Below are 16,511 nucleotides of genomic sequence, written 5' to 3' on the forward strand. Positions count from 1 at the left end.
TGTATGCCTGTGCTTGTAGTGTGTCTTTAGTGGAATTATCCATTTGGGAGTCTGCCCTATGCAGAAATAGGAGATGTATAGAAATCATAATCCTGAGAATAATGGCAATTAAATCTGATTTTTCACATTTCACAGAAGCCCTTCCCTGCTTTTATTTTTCCTGCCAAACCTATTATTGCACAACTGATTGGTGTGTTAGTACAAGATGAAAGTTGTGCTCTGATAAAGCAGGAGGTGCCTGTTACTGCCTAAGGAATGACGTGCTGCTGTGGTCTGATCTTGTTGGGTACTGCTGTAAGATGGGCTGTGTTTGTGCAGCTGCAGTAAGAAGTGGCAGCTAACAGCTCCTGAATATTCAATATATCTTTTTGCAGATGAATGTCACGTTCTTGCAGCCCTTGGTTTGCTGGCTATGTTCCTTATTTTTTCAGCACTGCTTTCCTTCTGAGATTTCCTCCTGGTTGCTGTTGCCAAATGCATGAAATGGGGTAAAGGGGATGGAAGATCCTCGATATTTAAGGTGTGATTCAGTACAGAGGCAGCTCCAAGTTGCTGAATGCCTTGCTAGAAAATACACGTTTTCTCTGGAGCTGCATGGTAGAATAATCTCTGCCCCGGGTGATCCGATGAGAAATCACCTCCTGGCTGGGACCCAAACAAAGCACAGGATTAACTTTGCCCTGTGTGTGTGTGCTGGCTTGTAGCTCTTCAGAGTCAGTGAGAGCTCTTAGTCCAGTTGGTCTGGGAGGAGCTGTGCCTGTGGACATGGGATCCAAGCTGCTGTGCCTCTTCCTCGCCTCTGTCATCCTTGCTTACTACATCTACAGTCCCATGCCAGAGGACTTTGAGGAGCCCTGGAAAGTGATGTTCATCTCGGCTACTCTCAGGACTCTCAAACACCTGGTGAGCTTGGTGCTGAGCTAGGGAAAGAGAGGAGCAGAGGGCATTCCTGGTGTCTCTGACTAATAGAGATATGGAAGTATGTGTCATATATATATGTATGGTGATACACTCAGTGAAGTAGAGTAGTACTAAGCATTAAACTTACTGTAGGTATTACTATAAACTTAGAAAAGATTTACTGTGCAATGTCAAAATAAAAAAGATATTCAGAGTAACTGGAAATGTGATATGTAATGTGATTACAGATAGACAAATGCAAAAAAGTCTGTTTTGCTTTATGAACCTCTGCAGCTGTAGCACTGGTCCTTGAATTTTCCTGTTCCTCAGAGCCTGTACATTGAGTTTCCACAGAAATACTGTATTGCATGTCAGAAGTGAAAATCAGAGCACTTAAATACTACTGATTTTTGTGGTTTCACAGAAATCCATTGACAGAATGACCTTAAAAATTACACAAAGTTAGTTATAATGGTATTAATGCTAGAGCATGTAGAAATTGAGATACAGATCATATATATATATAAATACCACTGTGATCTTGATTACCAAAAATTATATCCAGCTGTAAGAAGCATAGAACCATACGTCACATTCTGGAAAAGCAGTGTTATTTTACCCTATTTGTAGTTAAATGGCAATATTTACTAACAACGGGATCTTTATGTCTTTCCATGCTATTTTTATATATGCTACATCTCTATCTTCTGCTTCATTTACAGTCACTTTACAGTTACAGTCATTTCAAACATTTGTAAGCAATTTGTGAAGCTGCATTCCATGCACAACTAACACTGCTGTAGTTCCCACCTCAAGTATATCAAATGAGGAGATGTTTTGAGTTCAGCCTGTACGTAGTGCACAGTGGTGGCTGCAGCAGTGTAACCAAGGTCTGAAAATAAAGGTCAAAAATGAAGGTTTGTGGGGAGGAGAGGGGAGGGAGTGTTGCAGACATCTTTCTGGGTGACTGCAAACATTTAGAGACTGCTTCATTCTCCACCATGAAATGTATTGATAGGAAGTTCTAAGGAGCTGTGGAGAGGTTTCTAGTTTTGCTTCAGGCATGCTGTTGCAAGACTTGGCTGCTGCAGGCAGAGACACCCAGGCTGTTTGCTCTAAAGTGCAAGAATTTGGGATTTTGCCTTTTCTGTTGTTTCAGTTAAAATGTGGTTTTTTTCAGAAGTCCATGTTTTTTCTCGTGGATGTAGAATATGCTGAATATCACACTTCTGGACAGTAACTAAAATCCAGTGTTGATCTACAAAGACATCCCTGTGTCAGACAGCCTTTGTTTGCAGAGCAGGCCTTTTCTCAGGTCTTCACAACCAGCAGAAGGGAGCAGTGGGTTTGGAGAGGGAAAGATGATATTTGTATGCGTTTACTCATGGACTCTCTGCTGCTTTCTTGTTTGTTTTGATCTTGTGTTTTGAGGTCTGAGTGGTGGGAGACAAAAAAGTGATAAGAAAGAATCTGTAGTCTGCACTCTTGATGCACATCTTGCTTCTTCCCATCTTCAGTCTCCTTTCAGAGATAGTCTGCAAGGAGGGTATGTGCACAGATAACTCATGTCCCTTGTGTCTGCTCGCTAAGTCTGACCTGCAGCACAGCAGTGCTCAGCAAACAGCAGTGTTTTCTTTAAGTGTTGGAGGATTATGTGTTTTCATTTCAGTGTGGAGTTGGTGTCTTTCACGGCTGCTGTGCTGGCTGCCTGTTAAGCCTAAGTCCATTTTCAGCAGTAGTGTTGCAGGGCAAGTGTGTTTTGTAACTGTGCTCCATCCACATGCAAAACTGCAATCCTAAGGGGCTCTGATAAAGATGGCCTCCCTGGAGCTGCGTGAGTGCAAATTAGATTTGAGGCAACTCTAAAGCATCCTAAGTACATTCTGAATGATCATCTGATTATAGGCAACAACTTATAATCACTTAATAGTAGGTCTAAATTTGTGGAGGGGTCTCTGTTTTAGTCTTTCTGACTCTCTGATGTTGGTTTGAAAAAAGAAATAATGCTGCCACCCCCAAACATAGCTCAGCAAGAGGCTGGTCTCCAAAAGGACATGCCAAGAAAGCCATGAAATGGCAAATCTATGCCCTATGTCTTTGCTTTAATAGGTTCTGGGGAGCTCTGCAGCTTCTGAGCCACACTGTGCAAGATTTTCTCCAGTTTCAGGTTTCCTGACCTGGAGGAATGTATAAGTTGGCTTGAATAAAACCTGTGCCAGTCCCAGGCTGTTCTCCAGGTCTCTGCCACACATGGCCATGAGTGCTGAGGGACTCCAGAGGCTGGTTGGAAGCTGGTGGCTTGATCCTGCCCTGGGTTACCCTGTAGAGGGCTGCAGCTATGCTTAGTTCCACTGGTGTGCCCAGCCTGCAGAGTGCTGGCGAGTCTGTTTTTACCCATCCCACTGCAGAAGGGAAGCTGGGAACATCTCCATTATCGTATTCATTATAATGTCTTGTGTCTATGTGATGTGTAGCTGGGGAATAGCCTCTAAAAATAAATCAGACAGTTTTTGTGGTGCTTAAGCACAAAATCCTTCCTGTATTTTCTGGAAGTACCACATGCACAAAGTTTAAGAGAAAATAAACGAAGAAAGTATAAAATGCAATACACAGCATTTCTTCCTGTTGGAAAACAGTAACGAGTGGTGTCCCTCAGTGATTGGTGTTGGGACCGGTTTTGTTCAACATCTTTGTCAGTGACATGGACACTGGGATTGAGTGTGCCCTCAGCAAGTTTACCGATGACACCAAGCTGTGTGGTTCAGTTGATCTGCTGGAGGGAAGGAATGCCATCCAGAGGGACCTTGACACGCTTGTGAGGTGGGCTCATGAAGTTTAACCATGCCAAGTGCAAGATCCTACACCTGGGTCAGAGCAATCCCAGGCACAGCTACAGGTTGGGCACAGAAGAGATTCAGAGCAGCCCTGTGGAGAAGGACCTGGGGGTGTTGGTCAATGAGAAAATGAACATGAGTCAGCTTCAATGTGCACTCATAGCCCAGAAAGCCAACCATATTCTGGGCTGCATCAAGAGAAACATGACCAGCAGGTTGAAGGAGGTGATCCTGCCCCTCTACTCTGCTCTCGTGAGACCTCACCTGGAGTATTGTGTGCAGTTCTGGTGTCCTCAACATAAAAAGGACATAGAACTGTTGGAACAAGTCCAGAGGAGGGCCACGAGGATGATCAGGGGACTGGAGCACCTCCCATGTGAAGACAGGCTGAGAAAGTTGGGGCTATTCAGCCTGGAGAAGAGAAGGCTGCGTGGAGACCTCATAGCAGCCTTCCAGTATCTGAAGGGGGCCTACAGGGATGCTGGGGAGGGACTCTTCATTAGGGACTGTAGTGATAGGATAAAGGGTAATGGGTTAAAACTTAATAAGGAAGAAATTCTTTACTGTGAGGGTGGTGAGGCACTGGAATGGGTTCCCCAGGGAGGCTGTGAATGCTCCATCCCTGGCAGTGTTCAAGGCCAGGTTGGACAAAGCGTTGTGTGGCATGCTTTAGTGTGAGTTGTTCCTGCCTATGGCAGGGGGGTTGGAACTAGATGATCTTATGGTCCTTCCCAACCCTAACTATTCTATGATTCTGTGATTCCTAGCTGAGTGTTTCCTGGGCTGCAATTCCTGTGAAATCCTCCCAGGGTTTTCTCTGTCTGTGGCCTGGCTCCTTGGGAGCCATGAAACCTGGATTTGAGCCCTTTGCAGTCCTGCTCACAAGCTGCCTGTGTTAGTGTTTGGCTGATGGAAAGCTTCACCTGGAAGGACATCTCCATCTGAACTACCACCCTTTCAGATAAATAAGCTCCTAAATGCGCTGGGAGCTCTTTCCTCACACATAAGTTTTGGGGTTTTTGTCCTTGCTGCCATGCTCCCCTCATGGAAGATGGAGAAAGGGATGGTGAAAAAAGCTTTCCAAGGCACAAGGAACACAAAAACCCCAAAATGGTTTCCTTTTTCCTCTTACCTCTCGGATGAGGGACAATGAGACTTTCAGATGAGGGTATAATTTCCTTTTGGTTTTATATGATAATGGCCTTGAAACCACAGACCAGGGTTTTCCAACAATGTAAAATTTAAACTCTGTATGTACTGGGAAGCCTCTGTCTTGAAGCTGAGGAAATTACTCCTGATGCAGTGGAGTACCAACAAGCTCACTGGAATTACAGCAGGACTCACTTTGACCTATATATTTATTCTTTCAAGGTGCTAATCCTCAGGGTAAATACAACAGCTGAAAAATATTTATGTAAACTGTGTAATCACTGTGTATAAAAACATGCAGTTTTGGCATGTGTATATGTTTATCTTCATTGAGCTTATGACAAGATCTCATATTTTCCTTATGTGCAGTGTGCCAGTTGCTGTCTGTTTTCTTTCATTCTGATTCCAAACCACAGAGTTTGACAGAGCTCCTGGAATCGCTTGGTCCAAGCCTGCAGAGAGGTGACTCTAAAATGTGGTGGCAATCACTGTCAGGTATTGTCAGGAAGATCTTAGCTGTATTCTCTTTCCTTCTAGCTTCTGAAAAAGTAGATTACATATAGAAGGTGTTGAATAGTTCATTTAAACATTAAAAAAATTACAAAAATGTAAAACAAGCAGGGTTAGATTGTATGATTTACAACATTGAACCTTGAATGCCAGATGTTATACCTTTCATAAGGTTATAATTTAAAGTGTGGGTGTTTCTGTATTTGTTTTACATTCTTCTTGGAAAGAATAAAGCATCTTTTATAGGAAGCTAAACTTCCTACACGATCTGCACTCGGTTGGTCTATTTCATTTCTTATTAAACTCAAACCTGCTTTGAGTTTCATCTGGCTTTCACCTTCAGATAAAATCTAAGAGCTCGCTTTTATTATTTCATCATTCCACTTGCTGTGTGATAGAACAGTTAGGAGTCATGTGAGGAAAGTTAGGTTATGTCCCCTGTTGTTGTGGGCTGTTGTGAAGAGGCCATGGTGCCAATACTGACATCGAAGCCACTGGTGGCCATTGGTAGTTCTCTGTGGCACAATGCCAGTGCTGTCCCTACAGCTGCAGAGCTCCAAACGAGAGACCAAGCTGTGGAGATTTAGGCCTGTTGTTAATTGGTGATCTGATAGAAGTTATATCAGCCCACTTAGTGTTGTTTATGCCTGTTTGAAGAATTGTACAGTGGCCTGAAATTAGACAAGTGCTCTTGTGTTATCACTGTCAGCTCTTAATTTTTTGAGTGTTTAACGAGAATATGTGCAAGAGCTGTGCAAATTAAACTGAAAATATATTTGCAAGTTAATGTGAAATTTCTTCCAATTTTGCTGTAAACAAACTAGAAATCGAGGTTCTTAACTCACTTTCGGAAGTCAGGTAGCAAATGACTTTTGACCTATCTGAAGTTATATTCTTCATACCTTTCTTTCATCTAAAACCCAAACCACCTACGCTCTTTAGGAAAGACTGGCCGTGCCGATTGGGAGGGGGTGTAGCTATTTATGTCATTGATAGGCTGGAGAGTATGGAATTCTACCTGGGGACAGGTGATGAGTCAACTGAGAGTTTGTGGGTTAAGGTCAGAGGGAAAACTGCAATGGGGGGCATTACTGGGGGGGTCTGCTACAGGCCACCCAATCTAGAGGACTGTGTGGATGAAGCCCTCTAAGATGGGTAGAAGTAGTCTCATGCTCAAAGTCCCTTGTCCTCATGGGTGACTTCAACCACCCTGATATCTGGCCTGGCACAAACAATCCTGGAGCCTCCTTGATTTTGTGGAAGACAACCTCCTTCTGCAAGTAATAGAGGAGCTGACAAGGAGAGGTGCCATGCTTGACCTCGTGCTCACTGACAGGGAGGAGCTGGTGGGGAATGTGATACTCCAGGACAGCCTGGTTGTAGTGATTCAGAGAAAACTCCAGGAATGTACTTGCAAACAAAGTTCTCAAGCTGACAAGCAGGTATTCTTTATTGTGGCACTGGGAGGCAGGGGGATAGCTCCTCTTAACGTCTGTCTCCGTATTGCTACACAAGCCATCCTTATATAGTCCCTGGGCATACATATATACATATTAATGAGGTTATGTATGGATTACATAGTTTTCTGGAAAGTTGCCCACATGTGTACAAAATTATGGTGGTGGTCTCTGAGGGTCGTTTACTTCTTCCAACAATCTTTATCACTTATAGCAGCCTTTGAAGCATGCACAGTGGATGGTTATACCAGCTTAATTGGTTTGTTAGCACCACAGACCTAATAATCCTCCTGTCCTCCTATTTATCAGTTAGCTTAACTGTAGCCCATCCTGGACACCTGCAATTCCCAGATACTCCTTATCCCTGTGTCCTATTCTTCTAGACTGTTTTTCTTAAAACTATGTCAACTATAACGATTCATCTTGTACAAGAACTCTCAGTATGTTCTCTAGCTGTATTCTATTTTTTTCTACGTATCATGCACCTCAGTAATTTTCGATTGCTACTGTTACAAAGCCATCAAATTTACCATCACTTAAAACTAATTCTAAAGGTTTATATATTCCAGTTTGTGATTTTGTGTCCCACTTGTCTCAGTAGCAATCATGAGATGGTGGAGTTCAAGATCCTCAGAGCAGTGAGAAGGGCGAGCAGCAAGCTCCCTGCCCTGGACCTCTAGAAAGCAGACCTTGGCCTCTTCAGGAACCTGCTTAGTAAGGTTCTATGGGATAAATCCCTAGAGTGCAGGAGTGCCCAAGACTGCTGGTTGATATGCAAGGATCACCAGCTCCAAGCTCAAGAGCATTGCATCTGACAAGAAAGAAATGGGGCAATCCTGGATGGATAAGGAGCTGCTGAAAAAGCTCAGAAGAAAAAAAGGAAGCTTATAGAAAATGAAAGTGAGGACAGGCAGCCTGGGAAGCTAGGGACCAGGTCAAAAAAGCTAAGGCTCAGTTAGAATTGAATCTGGCCAGGGTTGTCAGAGATAACAGGAAGGGCTTCTGTAGGTATGCCACTAACAAAAGACAGGCTAGGAATAATGTGGGGCCTCTCTGGAGAGAAAAAAAAAAAGAGAAGTGGCTATGCTGGATTTGGACAAGGCTCAGGTTCTCAATGGCTTCTTTGCCTCAGTCTTTATTGGCAAATGCTCTGCCAACTCCACTCAAATCTTGGAAGGCAGATGAGGGGACTGGGAGAATAAAGACCTTAGGCCTACTGTAGGGAGAGGATCAGGTTTAAGATTACCTCAGGAACCTGAATGTGCACAACTCCAGGGGACCTGATGAAATACATCCATGGGTCCTGAAGGAGCTGGTGAATGAAGTTGCTAACCCACTGTCCATCATTGAAAAATCGTGCCAGTCAGGTGAAGTTCCAAGCAATTGGAAAAAGTATTTATAACCCTCATTTTCAAGAAGGGGAATATGGTAGACCCAGAAATCATAGAATCATAGAACAGTTAGGGTTGGAAAGGACCTTAAGATCACCTAGTTCTAGCCCCCTTGCCATGGGCAGGGACTTCTCACACTAGACCATGTCACCCAAGACTCCGTCCAACCTGGCCTTGAACACTGCCAGGGATGGAGCATTTACTACTTCTTTGGCCAACCTGTTCCAGTGCCTCACCACCCTCACAGAAACTACAGACCAATCAGTCAGGATCAAGGAGCAGATTCTCCTGGAAACTATGCAAGGACACATGAAAAACAATGAAAGGGTTGGTGACAGCCAACATGGCTTCACCAAGGGCAAATTATGCCTGAAAATCTGGTGGCCTTCTATGATGGGGATACAGAACTGATGGATAGGGGCAAAGCAGCTGATGTCATCTACTTTGACTTGTTTGACATGACATCCTGGTCTCTAAACTGAAGAGGCATCAATCTGATGGAGGGACCACTCAGTGAACAAAGAATTGGCTGGACAGCAGCACATAGAGAGTTGTGGTCAACAGCTCAATGTCCAGCTGGAAACAGGTACTGAGTAGTGTCCCTCAGGAGTCAATGGTGGGACCTATCTTGTTCAGCATCTTTGTCAGTGACGTGGACAGTGGGAGTGTGGAGCCCTCAGCAAGTTTGCCGATGACACTAAGCTGTGTGGTTTGGTTGATACACTAGAGGGAAGGAATGCCATTCAGAGGGGCCTTGACATGCTTGTGAGGTGGGCTGATGCCAACCTCATGAAGTTCAGAAATGTGAAATCCAAGGTCCTATACTTTAAGGAAGGTGCACATGGTAGGAGTTCCTTATGTTGCTGGCATCTCGTGTGGCTGAGATCATGCTCTACCCACAGTCAGTCTCTATTGTGGCTAATTTTTTGTTCAAATAGGTATTCACACCATCTTTCACACCATAGTAAATGAAGACTTTATTTTTCTTGCAGTCATTGTGAATTTTTTTTTGTCTTTTTATTGTCTATTATGGATCTTTGATGGTTTAAATATATATTTCAAACATCTTAAAAGCAATGTGAAAACTATGTTTGTTGAAACACAGTTTAATCCAATGTAAGAGGTAAAAAGGCGGGGACATAGGCAGAGATATGTATGCATAAGCAACTACTGGTCATATATTTACTCATCAGAGTTTCCAGGTCTCTTTAGCTTGGAGGAGACTAAGGGGTGACCTCATCAATGTTTACAAATATGTAAAGGGTGGGTGTCAGGATGATGGAGCTAGGCTTTCTTTCAGTGATACCCAGTGGTAGGACAAGGGGCAATGGGTGTAAACTGGAGCATAGGAAGTTCCATGTGAACATCAGGAAGAACTCCTTTATTGTGAGAGTGACAGAGCACTGGAACAGGTTGCCCAGGGGGGTTGTGGAGTCTCCTATGTTGGAGATATTCGAGGCCCACCTGGACAAGTTCCTGTGTGATGTACTCTAGGTTACCCTGCTCTTGCAGGGGGGCTGGACTAGATGATCTTTTGAGGTCCCTTCCAACCTTTGGGATTCTCTGATACTGTGAAGGCAGCTGTGAAGAAATATGATGCCTCCTTGGGATGGGCTGCCGGTTTTGGAGGGAGTCATTTGAATCTGCATTTCTTGCACAGTCTGCAGCAAACGCAGTTGGAAATGTTTTCACCTGGGTTTGTTCTTGTGTACCAAAAAATCAGTGTAATGGAAGCCATGCATGTTTTAAAAATAAGTTTTATGTTTATGATTAAAAATAGCCATTGATGGAAAGAGATCCTGAAATTCTTTAATCTAAATTGGCATGATGCCAGAGAGCTAAAGCTGATAAATATTACTCTTTGGAGCTTGCGTTTCAGCTGCAGGTTTACTTGCTAGGTTTTTTGTTTGTTTTCTTTTTTTAAATTTTATTTAGCATTTTAGAATAACTGTAATTTCATTTAGAACTGTAGGATTTCATAATAAATTTTTAAAATGTGAATTTCAATGGAAATGGCTTTAACAGCATTAAAAGCTGGCAACTCCTGGGTTCTGAACCCCCTGAACCACATTGCTTTTCTTCTGTTAGGGCATTTCTGTGCAGTCCATTGGGAAAGTTTTCCCTGTCCTTTGCATAGCTCTGCCTGGGGTGCTGACAATGCCCAGGACACTCAAGGACCCTCTGCTGCCTTCCGTTGAGGGCTGCACAGGGCTGGGGCTCCAGTGCTGCTCTGCAACTGCTCAACATTTCTGAGAAAACGAATCTTTGTAAAAAGCTAACCCCATGGGTGTGTAAGACCTCCAGACTAAAGCACCCGTCAGGCAGACAGAGATCCTGGTTAGTGTTTTTGCTATTTCCCCTCCTTGCGGATGCTGCTCTTGGGCCCGTGGAGTCTCTCCAGGTGAGGGAATCACTGGGATCATCCTTTGCTGGAGTCACGCTGGAGCCAGCATGGTTGACAGCAATGATGCAACACCAGAGCTGTCCTTCTGCCTGTTCATTCATCAGGGAACTGCCTCCCTGGAATAGGGCTGCTGGGAAGCAGAACATAGGTGGCAGAGTTATTCTCAGCTTTTATTGTGAAATATTAAACCAATGTAATGGAAGGACTGCATGACCCAGACAAGGCTTAATCCTCCTCAAGGATAATGGAAGCAGTTAACAGCTTCAGAAGGTACAGTGGTACATGTATTTTGTCTTATCTGCTGCCAACATGAAATGAAAAATACACATGACTCTTGTTTTGCTATTCAGTAGGAGTACCTCTTCATTGTATAGAGAAATTAAGAGGTGGGTAAGTTATGGAATTTTTACATGTAAGCTGAAGAAATGAAACAGCTGGATCACAGTAAAATAGCAAAAAATACACTTCTGCCTTTTTAACATCTCAAAGTTCATAATTCTTTTAATAATGAAAGTGTACTCATCCCTAAATGATGCTCTTTGGCTACTCGGATGGAACTGATCACTAAAAATTATTGTACAGCTTGGAGTCAAATTGCTATATCCTTGTATTTGTGCCATCAGTGTCCTTGGCATCCTGAAAGTACTGGATGCTTTTGGTTCAGGAGTCCATCATTTGGAGCAGCTATTACTTGGCTTTGTGGTCACTGTCTGGAAAGATGAGGAGGTTCAACTCATTGAGCAGACCCTTGTGCTGGGTAATTGGGAGGTTTTAGCTGATTCTCCTTTCTTCCACATCCCCTGTTGCATCCTTGTTATCCTTTAAGCTTGTGCTGCCAGTCATTGTCTTAGCAATGAGAAGTGGTGGTGTGCCTGGGTGGCCTTCCAGCCACCACTGCTGAGCTTCACATGGAAGGGATGGGAGACAGGGGAGCTCAACTGCTCAGGCTGGATGGTATGACAGCATGGGACAGTGACTCACCCAGGTCAGCAGCATCTGGCTTAGTGACTTGTACAGCAACCTTACAGACTTGTACGGAGTATCAAATGGTTTTAATCTCTGAGACATTTAATCTGTGAGAGTAACTAAGGCTGTTATTATTTAACTTACTGTTTTCCTTTGTCTTGGGCTTTAGGCTGAGGTTACTGAGTATCTGGGTCTGCAGAACTATATGGAAGTTTTGACGCTGATCACAAATACCGAATATGTCATGCCCATGTCTGATGAAAATGTCACTGTGACAGACACAGAGTTCAACAACACTACCGTCCGTCTGTACTTGCCCAGAAAGGCATCTGATGGGCTGAGGAGGGCAGTGGTTTACTTCCATGGTGGAGGATGGTGTCTGGGACAGGCAGGTAAGCTCTTCTTTGCCAATACCAACAGTCTGTATGTAAGATCTCAGCAGCCCATGTTAAGTGTTGCCTTTTGTTCCATGGGAACTGCCACAGAGAGGGTCAGGGAACTGGTGTTTCACCAGTCAAAAACAAGTGGAGATTTTGGAAAGTCACCTGAAAGCTTCTGCTGCTGTATGTCTGTTCTCAAACGGGCTGGATTATATTCTAAGGGACTCATTTTATCTCAGGCATGAAATCCTACGATCGTCTGACAAGGCGGACTTCAGACATGTTAAATGCTGTCGTGGTATCAGTCAAGTAAGAGGTTCTTGTTCTAGATGGGTTGAGGGTTCAGAATAAATTAATCTATTTCAATTAAATTTTTAATACTTTTTTTTTTATTATGTCCTTTCTTGCTAGCTTTAAGTATTTGTAAAAAAAAAAAAGCTGTCAGGTTTGCAGTGGGTGAATTGTGGTTGGTGGTTAGTTTGGATATTGTTTTGTGAAGCTGGATGGGTAATAAAATATTTGAGATAGGCAGTTCCCATTTCTCTGGGCACAGAAAATAAACATTCACCAACTACAGCAGATGTTAGCAAGCCTTTGTTCTTATTAATAACAGACTTCTCCCTGCCTCTAACAGCTACAGGTTGGCACCTAAATATCATTTTCCCATCCAGTTTGAAGATGTGTATTCGGTAACAAAGTTCTTCCTCCAGAGCAGTGTCCTCTCCCAGTATGGGGTGGACCCAGATCGGGTTGGTGTTGCAGGAGACAGTGCAGGTGGCAACTTAGCTGCAGCTGTGGCACAGCAGGTAAATAAACCAAAGCTGCTTTGCTAGCTCAAAATATTGGTTTTTTTTTTCTGTATGTGTGGGTTTGTTAATTCATGAACACTCACAAAAGGCTAACAAAAGCCTCTGCAAGTGCACTTCCTGGATGGCTCTTGTTGTCCATGTAAACAGGATGACATGCAGCCTCCAAAGCTGTCGGTGAGGGCTCCAAGTTCCAGGATGAGCAGATTTACTCGAGCCATTTAGTGGCATCAAAGCTACTTTGATGCCATGATATCCTCCAAAACTTTACACCCTAAAAAATGTCATCTGGCCCATAATTAGGGCATATATCACTCTGTCCTTAAGCACATTTCAACTGATTTGGATATGTTGTTTGAATTTTAGCAATGTACCTCATATAGATGTAAATAGCAGGGAAAAAGAAAAAAAAAGTTATCTCTAAATAAATGTTCTGATGTCACTTGATCACAGACAGTTCAATGCCTTCTGCACTCTTCTTTCAGCTTTATTAAATAAAGTCAGTGTGATGTTGTTGCTCTCTTGATAAATCAGTTAGATTGTAATGAATCTCACTTGGAAAAGCTGTGAAATTGCCATGGACACTGAAGGCAGAAGATGAGGGAGAAATTTATTAGTGAAGAGGGGAAAAGGATGGTATATAAGAAATGTCACTGTTCAATTAATTACATTTTATTTTTCACATGTCTAAAATGCACAGAAATGTAGTTGTTCTAACACCTCTGACATCTCAAGGTTAAAAAAGCAAACAGATGGATAAGCTCTAAATTGTGTGAAATAATTGAGTCCTAGAAAACATCAATTTTTAAGCTGTAAGAAATTTTCTGTAATTATAGAAAAATCATTTGTTACTATCTCAGAAAGCATTGATGCATCAAAAAGTTTCTATGCTTCGAAAACTATTTCCTGAATATTATTATCCTTCCAAATAAAAAATAAAATTAAATTATATTTTATGTTTGAGTATTTTTAATACAATGTACTCTTGTAGGTGAATGCCTATGAATTTAGAATTTCTCTAAATTAATCTGCCATAATTTTATTGATAATCTTTTGTTTGTTGTAAAATGTGCATGTTAATTCCTTAATTTTAAGATCTTCTATCAGTGTGAGAGAACCAACATTTTTTAACTGACTTTTTTGTATTTATTTTATTTTACAGCTGTTGGAGGACCCTGAAGTCAAAAATAAACTCAAAATCCAAGCTTTGCTTTACCCTGCTCTTCAAGCCCTTGATCTGAATTTGCCATCTTACCGAGAAAATGAAAACAAGCCCATTTTATCCAAGTCACTTATAATCAGGTTCTGGAGTGGGTATTTCACTTCAGATTTGTCTCTTAGGGAAGCAATGACCTCAAACAGGCATGTCCCAGTTGAATCGAGCCACTTGTTTCAGTTTGTAAACTGGAGCAACTTGCTGCCTGAGGAGATGAAGAAAGATCATGTCTATGTTAGTCCCACCTATGGCAGCTCCGAGCTTGCCCAGAAGTACCCAGGGTTTCTGGATCTGAGGGCATCCCCTCTGCTGGCAAATGATGCCCAGCTGCAGAAGCTGCCCCGCACCTACATTCTCACCTGCCAGCATGATGTCTTACGGGATGATGGATTCATGTATGCCAGGCGCCTCCAGAGAGCAGGCGTTCCTGTCACGCATGACCATGCCAAGGATGCCTTTCATGGGGCAATAACGTTTGTCTCATTTCCAGCTGAATTAGCTGTAGGGCACCGCCTGTTTAACAGATATATTGAGTGGTTAAATGAGAATCTATGAGCTGAAAACGTTGCTCTGCTCACCTGGCTCACATTCAGGGGGTGTGATGTTAAGGTTCTTTCCAACCCTAGCCATTCTATGATTAAGGAGAATAGGAGCTATGTGACTTCTGGGGCGATTGCTGTCTTCATTGTGTTGCCCTGAAGCATCTGTATTGCAGCATTTCTTCTGTAGCAGGAAAATCAGTCTGATTCTAATCTTTTTTTTTCAGTGCTGTTGTCTGAGCACAGAACTACATAAACTGTGCTGGGATTTATCTCTTGGCCAAGACCAGAAGAGTTGGTGTGCCTGACCTTTCCTGTGCTTGTTTGAGCCCTAGGCTGATACAGCGTGTGGGACCTGGTGTCCTCTGTTAGCTGCTTCTTGTTTCTTCGTATCACTGGCTTGTGCAAATGGGCAAGGTGACTGCACACACTGGGTGCTTGGTGGCCACTTGTTCCCTGTCCCCTTCAGCATGCTCTCTGGTCCTGTGGGATGCACTAACGAGGCCTCACTGCTGCCACTGGGTGATGGGGTGAGCGTACGTGCAGGGACCTGACTTCACAAAGTACAGCTTGTGGAACCCTGTCCATTGCAGGCAGTCACTAGGTTTCTGCTGTTGTCTTCCTCTAGCACTGCTCAAGGGAAGTGCCTGCTTGAAAACTGAGAGGGATGGCTATAACAGTGCAAATGTTTGGGAGTTTTTTGTTGTTGTTCTGTTGGTGGTGTGGTTTGGTTTGGTTGGTCCTCTTTGTTTTGGGTTTTTAAAAAAAAAAAGCAAGTATCTGTCTGTCTTGGTAGGTAATCACTTTCTTAAATCCCTGTACTAAAAGGAAGTAGTGTAACAAAACAGCACTGGATATTTATAAGATAAAGAGACTGTCAAGGTCCTAGCCTTTCTATAGCACTGCTGTGTGTTTTATGCTCTACTTATTTGATAATTTATGTATTATGTGTTCTAATTATCCTTAAAATTGTTTATCATGTTTTACATATGATTTTTTTTTAAATAAAATTAGCTTAGCTTTATAGGCTTAGAAAACACAATTCAGTTGTCAGTCTTCAAACAATATCCTCTATATAAATCTTTTCTGTATTAAATAAAAACACTAAAATCTGAGTGATGAATGCACATGTTGGTTGGTTATTGGTTTTTTAAACTGATCACAGCACACCACAAACACACACATCTAGCATCCTGCTTTTTAATTTCACATAAAAGATACCGAATCTTCAATAACTCTGGGTTTTTCTCTGAGTGTGCTTACAGCCTGTTTAGGTAAATGTGCATGGAGCAATTGCTATGATTTTCTTCTTAATCTTTATGTTGAATATAAAAATTAAACTTGTCTTTGACAAAAAGTACATTGCATTGAAATCACTCAGTTACCCTATTTATTGGAAAGCAGTGATAAACTGGCTTCAGTACATACAACAGCTATTGCAAACAACCAGGACCAAACACAGGGAGATGCTTTACTTCTGCTATTACTGTTTATGTAAATACTTAGCAACGCTTGACTGTGGTTGCTGAAAGAAACAGAAGTAGCGAGTAGGTGTCTTCTATCAACAAAAGGATGCTGAAAGTTGCTATCAGGATGGAGACTGGTGGAGAGCTGAGCCTGGCTTGTGAGGAGGACTGCACTGGGGTTTGCTGTTGCAGCAGGAGTGTTATGCTTCTCTACTTCTGAATCCACCCTTGAAGCAGTGTGCACCTTACTGTTTAGCATACCAAGCATAAAATGTACCATGGGATTAAAAAGCAGCTTGTATAACCCCATGCATAGAAGTGCAATGTGTTTCACATCCCTGGGATGTGTCCATGCTCGTGCAAGCTCCCAGCATGTTTGCAAAGTTATTTCTGATAATGCCTTCCCACCTTTTGCCCACAGGACTGGGCTCTCATCTGCTGGCAGCAGACACCCCAACTGGAGTTCTATTTCTACCTCATTTGGAATTAATTA

At 42.7% G+C, this 16,511-nt stretch overlaps 1 protein-coding gene across 1 annotated transcript; it reads left to right on the forward strand.

Moving 5' to 3' along the window:
* Positions 1 to 712: 712 nt before the first annotated feature.
* On the forward strand, positions 713 to 15,577 carry AADAC (arylacetamide deacetylase). The gene is made up of 5 exons (XM_005141167.3): positions 713 to 903; positions 11,781 to 12,003; positions 12,231 to 12,300; positions 12,626 to 12,797; positions 13,960 to 15,577. Exons 1-5 carry the CDS (start codon positions 766 to 768, stop codon positions 14,566 to 14,568), a joined length of 1,212 nt encoding a protein of 403 aa, XP_005141224.2. The 5' UTR covers positions 713 to 765; the 3' UTR covers positions 14,569 to 15,577.
* Positions 15,578 to 16,511: the final 934 nt, after the last annotated feature.

The sequence above is a fragment of the Melopsittacus undulatus genome, chromosome 6, assembly GCF_012275295.1.
Source record: "Melopsittacus undulatus isolate bMelUnd1 chromosome 6, bMelUnd1.mat.Z, whole genome shotgun sequence".
Classification (NCBI taxonomy): Eukaryota; Metazoa; Chordata; class Aves; order Psittaciformes; family Psittaculidae; genus Melopsittacus; species Melopsittacus undulatus.